The 14,469-nt window shown below is 48.9% G+C and overlaps 1 protein-coding gene across 2 annotated transcripts; it reads left to right on the top strand.

The window, feature by feature from the left end:
- The first annotated feature begins 5,004 nt into the window (after positions 1 to 5,004).
- PLA2G2D (phospholipase A2 group IID) lies at positions 5,005 to 13,316 on the top strand. Of its 2 annotated transcripts, XM_017506292.2 has the most exons (4): positions 5,005 to 5,152; positions 8,777 to 8,921; positions 9,636 to 9,742; positions 11,033 to 13,316. In XM_017506292.2, exons 1-4 carry the CDS (start codon positions 5,113 to 5,115, stop codon positions 11,176 to 11,178), a joined length of 438 nt encoding a protein of 145 aa, XP_017361781.1. In that variant the 5' UTR covers positions 5,005 to 5,112; the 3' UTR covers positions 11,179 to 13,316. The 2 variants fall into 2 exon arrangements, with proteins under 2 accessions (XP_017361781.1, XP_037586868.1); XM_037730940.1 differs by lacking the exon at positions 9,636 to 9,742.
- Positions 13,317 to 14,469: the final 1,153 nt, after the last annotated feature.

Here is a 14,469-nt window from a genome sequence, read left to right as displayed (position 1 = left end):
GACTTCCACGTCTGTCTATGCTGGGCGGGTAAGAGAATTCGTATGGCAGAGCTCCAAGACACAGTGACTCATCCGTAGAATGGAGATTATGACAGTACCTGCTTATATTTATTATGTGTGGAATTCTTAGGGCAGTAACCCCCACACAGTAAGGCGGGCTCCAGCAGAGCTGTGGTCTAACCCAAACTCTGCCTGTAGCTGCTGTGTGACCCTGGTTAAGTTTCTAACCTCTCTGAGCTCCAGCTTCCTCACCTGTAATATGGGAATCACAGTGTCTTCTTCATGATGTGGCTGTGAAAACCAAATGAGATAAGAACTCAGGGTCTGACACACAGTACAAACTCAGTCAGTAGTAGCTCTTTTTCACAGATTTTCCCCTCTCAGCATCTGATAGCCTTCCTGCTCCCTTCCACCCTCCACCTGGAGAGCTTGTCAGGTTGTGGCCTAACAGTATCATCAATGTTTTTCCGACTGTTGCCAGGGAAGTAAAAACACACAGACTTGCTGATACGTCCCAAGAAACAGCCAGGCCCAGTAGACACTAAGACCTGCTGATGGGCAGAAGCAAAGGGATTTCAAATTCACACAGACTTTCAGAGATAGGAAAAGGCACGAAAATCTTTATATCTTCATCCTCATTGCTAATTCTTCAAATGTAAATTATATAATGCTTTTTTCTCTTGAGATAGGATATCACTCTGTCGCCCAGGCTGAATGAAGTGCAGTGGCTTGATCATGGCTCACTGCAGCCTCAAACTCCTGGGATCAAGCAATCCTTCCACCACAGCTTCCTGAGTAGCTGAGACTACAAACCCACATCACCATGTGCAGTGAATTTTACTTCTTTTTTTTTTTTTTTTTTTTTTTTTTTTGCAAGACAGGCTCTCACTCTGTCACCTAGGCTGGAGGGTAATGACTCAATCTTGGCTCACTGCAGCCTTGATCTCCTGGGCTCAAGTGACCCACCCACCTCAGCCTCTCGAGTAGCTGGATTACAAGCGCACAACATCATGCCTGGCTAATTTTTGTATTTTTTGTAGAAACAGGGTTTCACCATGTTGGCCAGCCTGGTCTCGAATTCCTGGTCTCAAACAATCTGCTTGCCTCACCCTCTCAAAGTTCTGGGATTACAGGCATGAGCTACCACGTCTGGCCTCCCAGCTAACTTTAAAATTTTTAGTGGAAATGGGGTCTCACCATGTTGCCCAGACTGGTCTTGAACTCCTAGGCTCAAGAGATCCACCCACCTCAGCCTCCTAAAGTGCTAGGATTACAGGTGTGAGCTACCACACCCAGCCTCCAAAAACCTTTATATCTTCTGTCCCAGAAATTTCACTTCTGGAAATTTATACTAAAAAAACCATCAAACAAAAGAAAAATACCCAGTAATAACACAAGCAATAGAATTAGTAGATGGAGGACATTGAAAATTACAACTGCAGCTGTCCCCTTTTATCTTCAGGGGACACATTCCAAGACCCCCAGTGGCTGCCTAAAAGCACAGATGGGACCGAACCCCAGATAGACTATGCTTGTTCAAATCTTCGGTAAAGTTCAATTTATAAATTAGGCATGGTAAGAGATTAACAACAATGACAAATAATAAAATAGAACAAGTATGACAATATACTATAATAATGTGGGAAAGAAGGGCAGAAATCAAATCTTTCTTCTATAAGCAAACTTCCCTGAGTCCTTCCTCCTCCTGTGGAATTGTATCCTGCTTTGCAAGCTTTATAAGTTTTATAAGTTTACAAATTCTTGTATTCTTGTTTTCCAGAGCCGATAGCTGTAAGTTTCTGTAACACAGCGAAGGTCATGAGAAATGCCTAAGCAGGTTGGTATACGCTGTGGCAGAAGCCAACAGATAAAGCCCATGCTAAAATCCTTGAGGTCTGCAGATAACAAGCATCTGTGCCACACAGTGAAAGCCATAGGTAAGCCTGAATTATGTGCCTGTCATTGCTCGATAAACTCTCTTTGTTCTGCCCCTGCAAACTTGTTTTCTCCCCACTCCGTACGTCATGTATATGTAAAAGGTCAAGCCCTCTCTTTGGCGATCAGTTTTCGGATGCGAATCCACTAAGCTGGTGCACCTAAATAAAGTTCTCCTGTTTCATCCATTGGTCTCTCCTGTCTCCTGAACTTCCACAACAATAATAAAAGTTATGGGAATGTGGGTCTCTCTTTGTCTTTCTCAAAATATCTCAGTGTCCTGTATAGTACAGGTTACTGAAACCGTGGCAAGCGAAACTTCCAGGAAACTGATAAGGAGGAACTACTGTAGCTTCTATATGTTTAAGAAGATAAAAGAAGCCAGGCGCAGTGGCTCATGCCTGTAATCCCAGCACTTTGGGAGGCTGAGGTGGGTTTTACCTGAGGTCAGGGGTTCGAGACCAGCCTGGCCAACATAGTAAAACCCATCTCGACTAAAATACAAAAATTAGCCAGGCATGATGGCACATGCCTATAGTCCTAGCTACTCGGGAGGCTGAAGCAGGAGAAGTGCTTGAACCTCGGAGGTGGAGGTTGCAGTGAGCCGAGATCACACCACTGCACTCCAGCCTGCTGACAGAGTGAGACTCCATCTCTAAATAAATAAATAAAAAGGTAAAGATTGAACATGTTCAGTAGAAGCATGGAAGATACTTAAAAGACCTAGATCAAATTTACAGAGAGGACCAAATGCAATGAGATGAAAAAAAAAAAAAATGGATAGGATTGACAGCAGATCAGAGCATGCAAAAGAAAAGGTTATTTAGTTTTCTTATTATAAGCAGTGATGATGAGGAGGAGGAGGATGAGAGTCACTGCAACTGACACTTATTGGTCTCTAGCTATGAACCAAGCCCTGTTCACATATCATCTTTTCATCCTCACAATAACCCTACGAAGTAGGTACTGTCATCACCACTGTCTTACACAGGAGCAAGAGGAAGACGAGGAGCTAATAATCAGCTTGCTCCAAGGTAAGCAGCCAGAATGTCAGGGAGGCCAGGCTGTTAACCCAGGCAATCTGGGTTTGAATCCCATCTCCCCAGTCCTCTTACCCTCCAGGCGTGCTGTGGCTACTGTAATGGCATTGTCTGAATCAGTGAGGCTTGATGCTACGTACTTTATGATGTTGTCTCTAAATCTCACAGCCATCAGGAAAGGGAGGGTCTGTTGACCCTATTTTGCAGATGAAGAAACTAAGGCTCCTGGAGGTAAAGTAATTATTCCAGGGTCCCGCCGTTGGTAAGACAAAGAACGAGGATTTGAACCAGATCTGTCTGATCCCACACTTTGCCTGCTGGGTGTGCCCTGGGGTTTCTGGAGGTGTCCGAGATAACACTGAAGATGGGGCTTATGAGGACGCTTTGTAGCATCAAAGCCCTTCTCTCCCATTAGGGAAAAGCCTTCTGGAATCAACAAAGGGCTTGTAGCTACTTTTACTCCCATCCCTCCGTACCAGATGGAGGGTGGCGTGGGTTCTGAGAGGTAGCCATGTGACCCACCAAAAGCCCCGGTCTAGGATTGTCTACAGGGTAAGACGTCACACTGGTAAGTGCACAAGGGAATGAATATTGAGCCTGTGTGGACAGGGGTGCATCAAAAAACGTGCCAGAGGCATCTCTTTTGCTTGCTGTTGAGTTATTTTGCACGTAGATTGTTGGCACCCATGTGAGGTGGTCAGTTGGTTGACTGAATCGAGGAACAAAGGCAATAATCAGATTTAAAAGGGAGGGAAGAGAAAAGAGAAGGGAGAGAGAGAAGCTCCTAGCAGTGACTGTTGCTGGCATATTCTTTTGGATGAGCTGGTTTGCTGGCAGCAGAGGTCAGCCTGGGCATTCTCTCTTTAGCCTCCTAACAGGTATCAAAGAAGCAATTTCTGCTGTGGGGGGACAAGGTTCTTGGGTTGGCCCTGGTGGTTACCATCTCCATGCTGTGGCCATGTGTGTCCTCCCGTCAGCTTCTCCACCCAAATTGGACTGGCTCCACCCCGTTAGCCTCGTTAGGATTCTCACATGTAAACTGGGGCAAACCTCTGCAGGGGAAGTTGTCAACACACATCAATTGCCTTCAAATTGTGTGTGTGCTTTGACTCAGCAAGTCCACGTTAGGAGTAGATACTATGGAAACAATTCTGGACATGAACTGAAATTTGGCCCTCTTTCACTGTACAGTCTAGATTAATAAAAAAAAATCAGAAGCAACCCCATATATCCATCAATGGAGCTTCATTAGATAAATGATGTAGCACTATAATAACGTATATAACAGTATAATGAAATAGGAACCTGCCTTTCACAGTGTTACTATAGAAGAATATTTAATGACATAGAAATATTTGCAAGTTATGTCAGCAGATGAAAAACTAGGCTATGAAGCACTGCATAGATAACATTTTCCTACTTTGGTTAGGGGAAAAGTATGGTGAGGGAGAGACAGAAAGAGAGGCAGGCAGCAACGGGGCCACAGAAGGACGTACATCAAAATGCCAATGTGCTTAATCAATTTACAGGTGACTTTAAGTTTACTGTTTAGGTTTTCCAAATCTTCTACACCGAGTGTATATTCCTTTTATCAGAAAGGGCGTGGTGGGGAAGCCAAGGCCTGGTGCTCACACCTGTAATCCTAGCACTTTGGGAGGTTGATGCGGAAGGATTGTCTGAGGCCAGGAGTTGGAGAGCAGCCTGGGCAACACAGTGTTGTTTAAAAAAAGAGAAAAATGAGCCAGGCATAGTGGCACATGCCTGTGGTCTCAGCTACTTGGAAAGCTCAGGAAGGAAGATTCCCTGAGTCCAGGAGGTCAAGGCTGCCATGAGCTATGACCATACCACTGCACTCCAGCCTGAGTGACAGAGTGAGAACCTATCTCAAAATATACATATATATGAATATAAATAAATAAGCGGGAAACAAAGCCCATATGTTAAAAAAACAAAACAAAACAAAAAAAACCTCCCCAGTGCCAGAAAAGTGGAAGCGAAAGAAGCATGTGTTGCCTCCATGAGAGTGGGGTGGGAGGAGGGCTGGACAAGGCTGGGTGTGGTGCGTCTGATATAAGGGGGGGCTGCCTGCATGGAAAGGGACTTCCAGCAGCTGCCTCCACTGCCCTGAGCTGTGATCATGGAACTTGCCCTGCTGTGTGGGCTGGTGGTGATGGCTGGTGAGTCAGGGACCGAACCCAGACTGGGAAGGGAAGGAGGGAGGCCAGTGCACCTGTCTTTGCTAGATTGGGGGCTGTTGCTCTGATCCCTAGGACCCTGGTCCCCACTCCCTAATCCTTCTGCCCTTCTGCAAAAAGCCTTCAGTGGCCGCCAGTCTCCTAGCATGGTAGCTTCAGCCATGGGTGGCCAAGCTGTGACAGTAAGACACTAGAAGTCCAGAACGGGGGCCTGCTGGTCCGTGATGATGATGCTTTGGACACAGATCACTTCACCCCTGCCTCTCCCACTGAATAGTAACAACATTGCCAGCCGGGCGCAATGGCTCACACCTGCAATCCCAGCATTTTGGGAGGCCGAGGCGGGCAGATCATGAGGTCAAGAGATGGAGACCATCCTGGCCAACATGGTGAAACCACACCTGTACTAAAAATCCAAAAATTAGCTGGGCATGGTGGCTCACACCTAGTCCCAGCTACTCGGGAGGCTGAGGCAGGAGAATCGCTTGAGCCCAGGAGGCGGAGATTGCAGTGAGCCAAGATCAGACCACTGTACTCCAGCCTGGCAACAGAGCAAGACTCCATCTCAAAAAAAAAAAAAAAGAAAAAAAGAACAACCATTATTAATGCATAGCACTCCATATTTTTAGAGTTGTTTCATGTTCATGATCTTCCTATAACCTGGGAAGAGGGTTCCCTTGACCTTCGACGAGGGGTGGAGCAGTTTCCGTTTGATCTTAAGCAGACCAAATGTAAAATGCACTTGCTAGGAAATTGGCCTTTTTTTCCTCAATCTATCTCAAAATTGTGATTGAGAAAGGACTTGCATGTTTACATGTAGTTTTGTGGTATCTTGGGACTCTGAAATTCTCTAGAGGAACATGTCTCCAGGATTACAGCAAAAACCGTTAGGAAATTTGCAATCAAGCTGCAAAAATGTATCTCTCAGATGTAAAGAGGGAAGAGACTGCAGAGATCAAATACATAGATGAACCTTCAGTCAAATGCAGGCCCTGCCATCTCTTGGCAGTATGACTTTAGCCAAATTACCCAACCTTTCAATATCCTCATCTGTAAAATGGGCACAACCCCCTTCATAGGGCTATTAGAAGGAAGGACTCTAATGAGAAAATAGATACTAAGTGTTGAGTAAGCGTAAATAATAGCTTTACACATGGCACATGCATGAAAGATGGCAGTGGCACCTCCTCCCACTCACTGTGCCCATCCCTTGGGAGAAGGAGCTTCATCCCCATCAGTGGCAGCCAAGGGTGGGAAAAGCTACCCAGGCAAGAATTGCTGACAAGCTGAGTCAGTTCACCATCACCTCCCCAGCCACAGCTCCAGCTCCAGTTCTCAGGCTGGGTCCTCCTCATCTTAAAATTATGACAAATAAGCTGAGCACGGTGGCTCAGGCCTGTAATCCCAGCACTTTGGGAGGCCAAGGCGGGTGGATCAAGAGGTCAGTAGTTCGAGACCAGCCTGGCCAACATGGTGAAACCCTGTCTCTACTAAAGATACAAAAAATAGTCAGGCGTGGTGGTGCATACTTATAATCCCAGATACTCGGGAGGCTGAGGCAGGAGAATCACTTGAACCTGGGAGGTGGAGGTTGCAGTGAGCCGAGATCGCGCCATTGCACTCCAGCCTGAATGACAGGGTGAGCCTCCATCTCAAAAACATATATATATGACCAATAAGACCACCCAAAAGCATTCTGAATCAAAGCTGAATGTACTTCTTGCATGGCAAGGGAGAGCTGCATCATTCAGGTGTGACTTCAGTTTCTGTATTTCTGACCCCAGATTGAAAGAGCTAGATTTAGAAAAAGAGGACAGAGGTACCCTAAGAAAGGCAAGATTCTGAACACGGGGCTCTGGTTGGTCTGCCAGGTGGACTCTCCATTTGCAGTTGGGTTCCTTATGGAATCCAGGAATCTCTGATGGATTGTGTATGATTCCAGAGGCCCCAGGATCCTTCACCAGTGCAGCCAAAGGTTAGGAAGGCTTCTCTTTTACATGTCTTGACAGCTGGGGTCACCATGTCAAACAGACATGGCAACATGGACTCCCACGCTTCGAGGGAACACACTGGGGACATGAAGGCCCAGTCACTTTTAGTTGCAACCCAAGGTCACCCACCTGTGGTCTCACTGTTTGTCCACTGCATGAGTTCCTCCTATCCTCCCTTCCCACCCCAACGGGCCCCAATGCGGGACCCTAGGAAGACAGAAGTTAGGGTACCTCACATTGGAGCCCGTTGGGGTGGGAAGGGAAGTTGTACTATTGACTTCATTTGCCTGAGGTTGGGTGCGGGTTCCATAACTAGGCTCCCTTGAAGCGGGGCTGCCCAGCCCCGTCTCTCTGAGACTCTGGGCCCCATCTGGATGTGTGCTGCCTGCATTCTCGAATCATCTCCTGGGGTTGCACACATGTGCACTTCTGTTCCCTTTTGTCTTACCTGTTTCTCCCAACCTCCCACCTGAATTCATGGACTTAATATATTTTATTTCTCCTAACTCAACATAATGCATTTCTCTCTTCCAGTAAAATCAATTCCCCTTACCATCAATTCTAACCAGCAATTACTATGAATGAAATAGAATTATCCGTGAAAAGCATCAATTTCTAAATCACTCTGTCTCCCAGGAGACCCACACACTGTCTTTATTAGAGACTCAGATTTTTCTAGGGGCTGGGGTTAAGAAGGGTAAGTTGGGATTATTCTTCCCATTGTGGAGTGGGACATCAATGCCCAGAGACAGAGAATGAAACCAGACCATCTTAAGTGATGAATTCTGGCTCCATTTACCAGCCACCAAGACTCTGAGCAAGTTACTGAGCCTCAAACAGCTCATCTGTAAGATGGGGGTTAAAAATAATATTCATTGTACCAATGTTGGTTTTAACAAATGAATCACAAGTCAGAGGATAACACTGGAGGAAACTGGCTGAGGGGTATACAGGAACTTTCTATCTTTGCAACTTTTCTTTACATCTAGAATTACTCTAAAATAAAAAGTTTCTTTATTTAATATAACAGCAATTATCTAGCCAAATGGAGTCAAGAAATCAATACACAAGAAGACCTATAGTAAGCACTCAATAATTGGCATTTTTTCCTTGAGACAAAGTCTCACTCTGTTGCCCAGGCTGGAGTGCAGTGGTGCGATCTTGGCTCACTGCAGCCTCCATCTTCCTGGGCTAAGGTAATCCTCCCACCTCAGCCTCCCAAGTAGCTGGGATGACAGGAGTGCACCACCACACGCAGTTAAATTTTGTTTCGTTTGTAGAGACAGGGTGTCGCCATGTTTCCCAAGCTAGTCTCGAACTCCTGGGTTCAAGCAATCTGCCACCTTGGCTTCCCAAAGCCAAGATCATGACACTGCACTCCAGCCTGGGAAACAGAGTGAGACTTTGACTCTCAAAGTGCTGGGATTACAGGTGTGAGCCACTGTGCCTAGCCTGTCATTTTTTTTTTAATAGCAGTAATAGATGTCATTTTATTTTCATCATCATTTGAGATCACCCATTTGGTCTAGGCAGAGCAGAGGTGCCATCCTGTGCCCACTGGCGCTGCCCTGAAATGTATCTTCTCTCCTCTCCTGGTTGCTGGGCTGCTTGGCAGGTGTGATTCCAATCCAGGGCGGGATCCTGAACCTGAACAAGATGATCAAGCAGGTGACTGGGAAAACACCCTTCCTTTCCTACTGGCCCTACGGCTGTCACTGCGGACTAGGTGGCAGAGGCCAGCCCAAAGATGCCTCCGACTGGTAACTCCTTTCCCAGGGATGGCAATCCTATTCTGCCCCCGACTCCAGGACTCTTCTTTCCTCTCCACCAACCTATTCATTTAGTTGAGTTGAATCCATTTTGTCAAGCATCTACTATGTGCTAGAAACCACTGAGTGCCGACACCATCCCAGCCCTCCTGGAGCTTCCCTTACAGAAGGTTCCCCAGGGTCCCTGAAGGCCAGACACTCCCTTGCACTCCCATCCCCTACTCTAGTTACAAGGACCACATTCACTCCCCACTGCAATGGACATTGTTTTTTTAAAGCCCCCACCCTCCTTTTGTCATTATTTCATTTGATCTTCGTAACAACGCTGGGAGTCAGCTAGAGGAGCTGTGAGAGGCAGCCAGGCCTGGAGGCACTGCCCCGATCTGCCACTTATAGGCTGTGTGACCTTGGGCAAGTGGCTTGACCTCCTGGAGTCTCAGTTTCTTCATCTCTGAAAAGGGGATAATATGAGCACCTCCATCCCATGGTGGTCTAAAAGATTAAGACAGAATACATAGATAAAGCAGGTGTCTGGCACATAGGAATCGCTCAGAAAATGTTAGTTACCATGATCCTAAGGAAGACTGGAGCCCTGCAGGCCTTGACTCTTCCCAGGTGGGGACATGGGTTCTTCTCCCGGGTGAGGGCAGCCAGAGACCCCAGTAGGCCGGGGACCCGTGCAGCTGTGCACCCTGTCTGCTCCAGGTGCTGCCGGACCCATGACTGCTGCTACGCCCACCTGAAGACCCACGGGTGCCGCTTCCACACGGACCATTACAGATACAACTTTTCCCAGGGGGAAATCCACTGCTGTGAGTACCCAGACCTCAGGGTTGGAGCTGGAGACCCAGAAAGGGCGTTCTGGCCCCACTGCCTTCACAGCACAGCCACTAGACCTCTCTTTTTTGCACGGGCTCACTGGCTGCAGCTGGACTGGGAAGAGGCAAGAATGGGTATGGGGGTACAGAGAAGGTCCATGGGAGGATTGACCCCTTTAACATCCGGAATTCCCATGGGAGGATTGACCCCTTTAACATCCGGAATTCAGGCCCACGACTGACCAGCTTGGTGACCACGTTGCTTGACCTCTCCAAACCCCAGTACCCTCATCTGTAATCTACCCCATTCAGTTATTGTAAGAACTGATATGAAACAGACAGAATGGGCCTCACAGGATGCCTGCCACAGTAAATTACACAGGGCTCCCGATTGGCTGTGATTTTCATCATCATTGATGCTCACGGCAGCCTGTCGAGGATCAGCAAAACCCTGATTATCTCCATTGTACAGACCAGGAAACCGAAACTAGAGTGGGGAAGTGTTTACCTCCAATTGACAGAGCCTGGGCTAGAACCCAGGGCACCTGGCCCCTGCATCCTTTCCAGCATCACAAGTGTAGAAATGTAGCAGGTCTCCAAGGCTCATCAAGAGGGCTCATCAAGGCAGCTGCTGCTAATTGAGGACCTCATAGTAACAGTAACAATAATATCCAACATTCATTGAGCACTTACCATAGGCTGAGTGCCTTGTCTTCCTTACTTTAAACTCTCATAACAGCCCCTAGGCAGCTCTTACCATTATCCCCACTTTATAGATAATGAAACTGTGATCCCTCCTGCTCAGTCTTTGCATTGCATACACTGTTGCCATGCCCCACTCCCCAACCCTGGCTTTCTCCAGGAAGAGCAGACCCTTCAGATTTCACCTCGATCGGCCCTTCCACTCTGTTTTCTTCTCTCCTAGCCCTGCATGGTTCCTTGCTTCCACTTTGCATAGTTGTTTATTCCTCCCTGTGGTGCTCTAATACCTGCCTCTCTCCCATGCCTCTATCGTTCAGTCCTCTCCTGCCATGACACGGTAGGTGCTCAATAATTGTTTAATGAATGGATGAATAAATAAGTGAAGATGCAGTGGCACACAGGGAGGTTACGGTATGTGGCCAAGGTCAGGCAGCTAGACTCAAGGTCGCTGGGACGAGTACCCCTAGGTTCCCATCCGGGGTTCGATTGAGCAGGAACTGCACTGCCTTCAGAGGCTGCTAGACCCATACCTGGCTCTGTCTTGGGAAAGGAGACACAGAGCTCTCCATCCTCCACCCACAGCTGACAAGGGAAGCTGGTGTGAGCAGCAGCTGTGTGCCTGTGACAAGGACGTGGCCTTCTGCCTGAAGCGCAATCTGGACACCTACCAGAAGAAACTGCGTTTCTACTGGCGGCCCCACTGCCAGGGGCAGACCCCTGGGTGCTAGGAGAAGCCCACACCCTCTACCCTGTTCCTCAGCATGGAGCTCCAGCGTCCCCACCCCAGTATCTAACCTGAACCAGCCTGGCTTTTCAAACACTCCTGGGGGAGGTAGTCCCAGCCTCCCCTGAACTCCCTACCAGTGCCTGCTGACCTTCTGAAGCTTTCCAGAGCCTCCCAGTTGAGGCAGCAGCTGTGTCCTCTGAGGGTGGATGGGAATCTTGGGAGAAGCCCAAGCCAGGGAGCCCTCAGGGATGGTGTTTGGACCAAAGCATCAGGGTGGGGGGAGGGGTCTGTGGCTGTCCCCCACCTGCTGGCCCCCCACCGGTCCTTTCTCACCCCTCCAATGTAATCTCAGATCTGCAACTGGAACAGCCACTCTCAAGGGCAATATTGATCTTTCTGTCCATGTGGCTGTCTCTCTTAAAACCTCAAGGCCTTCCACTGTCGTAAGGTAAAGCCTCTCATAGGTGTTGGGGACCCCACACAGTTGGCCGTGTGACCCTCTCCCCAGGCAGGCTCTGAAGTCCCTGCAGGTGGAGACCATACCTGTCTTAAACTCAGTTGCATCCCTGGTGCCGAAAGCAACACTCAGAACCAAGAAGGAGCTATGGAAATCCCTCTTGGGTGAAGCACTAGACAAGCTCTGTGGCTGCAGGCACCAGAGCCGTGAGTACTTTGTCCGGCCTACAAGCACTGGTAATTCAGGGTGAATTACCAGGGGCTACTGAATGGCTATTACTTTAATCACCACTGATCCCCACCTCCTTGGGGTCAAAGGGCTACTTTCCGGAAGTCTCCCCGGGCTGACTCCTCTTCCCTGGCTGCAAGGGTTCTCTCCCTCCTCCAGGCTCCCACAGCTTGGCTTCATGGCTCTGCCATTACCAAGCTTGGCCTAGGGTGGCAAATGGAACTTCTCTGATCTCCCCCAACCAGACTGGAGCCTCTGGAAGATGGAGACCATGTCTTTGCCATCTCTGTTTCCCCTGTTTTCCCACAAACAAGGTGCTCGATTCATGCCTGTGGTTGGGGTGAGCCCACAGCAGATACACAGAGGTTACAGCAGACGGCGTGGATGACCACTCAGATCCCCTCCAGGCCCAAGACCCGTCTTCCAGAGTGAGGCCAGGTGTTGGCAGCCAAGTGCTCCAATCAGCCTCCTTCTCCTGAGCATTGCCCTGGTCTACTGAGAGCTGCCAGGCCCCCACCCCACCCCTCCCATCAAGAGGCCACCTGTCACCCATGGCCAGGAGAGACTGATACCATGGAGGGTACAATTGCCACCCCACCCCCTCCCCGCCGCCTCTGTGCAGGATCGTCTGGATGGAACAACACCCTCAAGTTCCTCCTGGGATCAGGCTGAGGCCAGGCCTCTCCTGGAACCACCTCTCTGATTGGCCTCACCCCATAGCCTATCCAGTTTTCCGGGTTCCTGCTCAGGTTTCTCCAGAAAGTACTTTCTCAGTAAAGTGCTTGCACAAGAATCCTTGTCTCAGGCTCTGCTTCCAAGGAAAGACACCTTTTTCCTATGAGGACTCTCAATCTGCCATTTGTGTGTAGTTAGCTGTTTCCAGGCACCTGCAGTCGCCCATGCTCTAGGCCTGTGGCACCAACCGTGGCTCGGCTGCCTGAGCAGTTCTGAGGTGCAGAGGTTCATGTGAGGTAGTGTCACAGGAATGAAGGACTGTGGGCGCTGGGTTCAAATTCCAGTTCTATACACCACTCTGGATGGGATACTGATGAGGGGGTGGCTGTGCCTGTGTGGGGGCACAGCATAGGGAAGTCTCTGTACCTTCTCAGTTTTGCTGTGAACCTAAAACTGCCATATAAAAATAAAGTCTAGGCTGGGGATAGTGGCTCCTGCTTGTAATGTCAACACTTAGGGAGGCCAGGGCAGGCAGATCACCCAAAGTCAGGAGTTCAAGACTAGCTTGGCCAACACAGCAAAACCCTCTCTCTACTAAAAATACAAAAATTAGCCAGGCATTGTGTTGGGTGTCTGTAATCCCAGCTACTCAGGAGACTGAGGTAGGAGAATCGCTTGAACCCGGGAGACGGAGATTGCAGTGAGCCGAGATCATGACACTGAACTCAAGCCTGGGCGACAGAGCAAGACTCTGTCTCAAAAAATAAAATAAAAACAAAGTCTAGTTTTTAAAAATATCCATTTATATCACTGACTAGGAGGAAATAGTCTCTGTTTAAAGTATAAATGAAAATAAGGAGATCAGGGGAAGATGGCCGACTAGGAACAGCTCAGAATTGCAGCTCCCAGTGAAAGTGCAGAGGGTGAGTGGATGCTGCATTTCCAGACGGATTTTTATTGCCCACAGACCAGGAGATTCCCAGGCGGAGGAGCCCCACGGGTTGCCAGTGCGGCTGTTTTGGCCCGCGCAGCTGCTTTGCCTGCACCCTGGCGCAGCGGTTCTCCATACAAAAGACACTGGTCCGGGTGCCCTCTTAGCTGGCGATTGGAGCCCTGAGATGGCAGAGTTGCCCATTCATCTGAAATAGCAAGCCAGGCCAGGAGATTCCTAGGCAAAAAAACCACCAGGAATCTCAGCGCAGCTGTTTCAGCCGGCTCAGTGAGTCGCGGCACGGGAGATCCTGGTGCCTTTTCAACAGGGAGATAGTCGACCGTTCAACAACAACAACAACAAAAGACTCTGAGTCAGGGAGCCAGGTGATCAGGCTCGGTCCCACCCACCCCCCCCCCCAAAAAAAACAGCAATTGAAAACTGGGTTGAGAGTTTCACAGCAAGGACAATTGAACCCAGGACGGTCTGGCTCTGTGGGGGAGGGGTGTCCGCCATTACTGAGACACTCCACCACTACGGAGGCAGTCTGCCATCGCTGAGGCAGTCCGTTGTTGCTGAGGCAACCCGCCATTGCTGAGGCAACCTGCCACTACAGAAAGTCCGCCATAACAGAGGCAGGCCACCACTGCCGAGGCAGTTCTAACTACACTCATATAAACAGGACTGCAGGGAAGATCACAAGGCAGCTGGGCAGAGCCCACAGCAGCTCAGCAAAGCCTCTGCAGGCAGACAGTGACTAGGCTGCCTCCTCGCTGGGCAGAGCAGCCCTGAAAGAAAAAAAAAGGCAGCAGCACAACAGAAACTCATAAATAAAGCCCTAACTCCCTGGGACAGAGCACGTGGGGGAAAAAAAAGGGGGGGAGTTTATGAGTTCTGTTGCAGCAGACCTAAACGTACCTGCACAGCAACTCTGAATGAACAACGGAGCTCACAGCTCAGGACTTGAGTTCCAATAAAGGACAGACTGTCTCCTCAAGCAG

This window comes from Cebus imitator, unplaced genomic scaffold, assembly GCF_001604975.1.
Source record: "Cebus imitator isolate Cc_AM_T3 unplaced genomic scaffold, Cebus_imitator-1.0 Scaffold15, whole genome shotgun sequence".
Taxonomy (NCBI): Eukaryota; Metazoa; Chordata; class Mammalia; order Primates; family Cebidae; genus Cebus; species Cebus imitator.
This window is presented reverse-complemented; position numbering and strand designations above follow the sequence as displayed.

Bases quoted from the DNA above. Each gene is read 5' to 3' on its own strand.
- PLA2G2D (XM_017506292.2), top strand. From the start codon at position 5,113: ATGGAACTTGCCCTGCTGTGTGGGCTGGTGGTGATGGCTG. The intron at 5,153-8,776 runs GTGAGTCAGGGA...GCTGCTTGGCAG, and splicing joins TGGGCTGGTGGTGATGGCTG to GTGTGATTCCAATCCAGGGC. The intron at 9,743-11,032 runs GTGAGTACCCAG...CTCCACCCACAG, and splicing joins CCAGGGGGAAATCCACTGCT to CTGACAAGGGAAGCTGGTGT.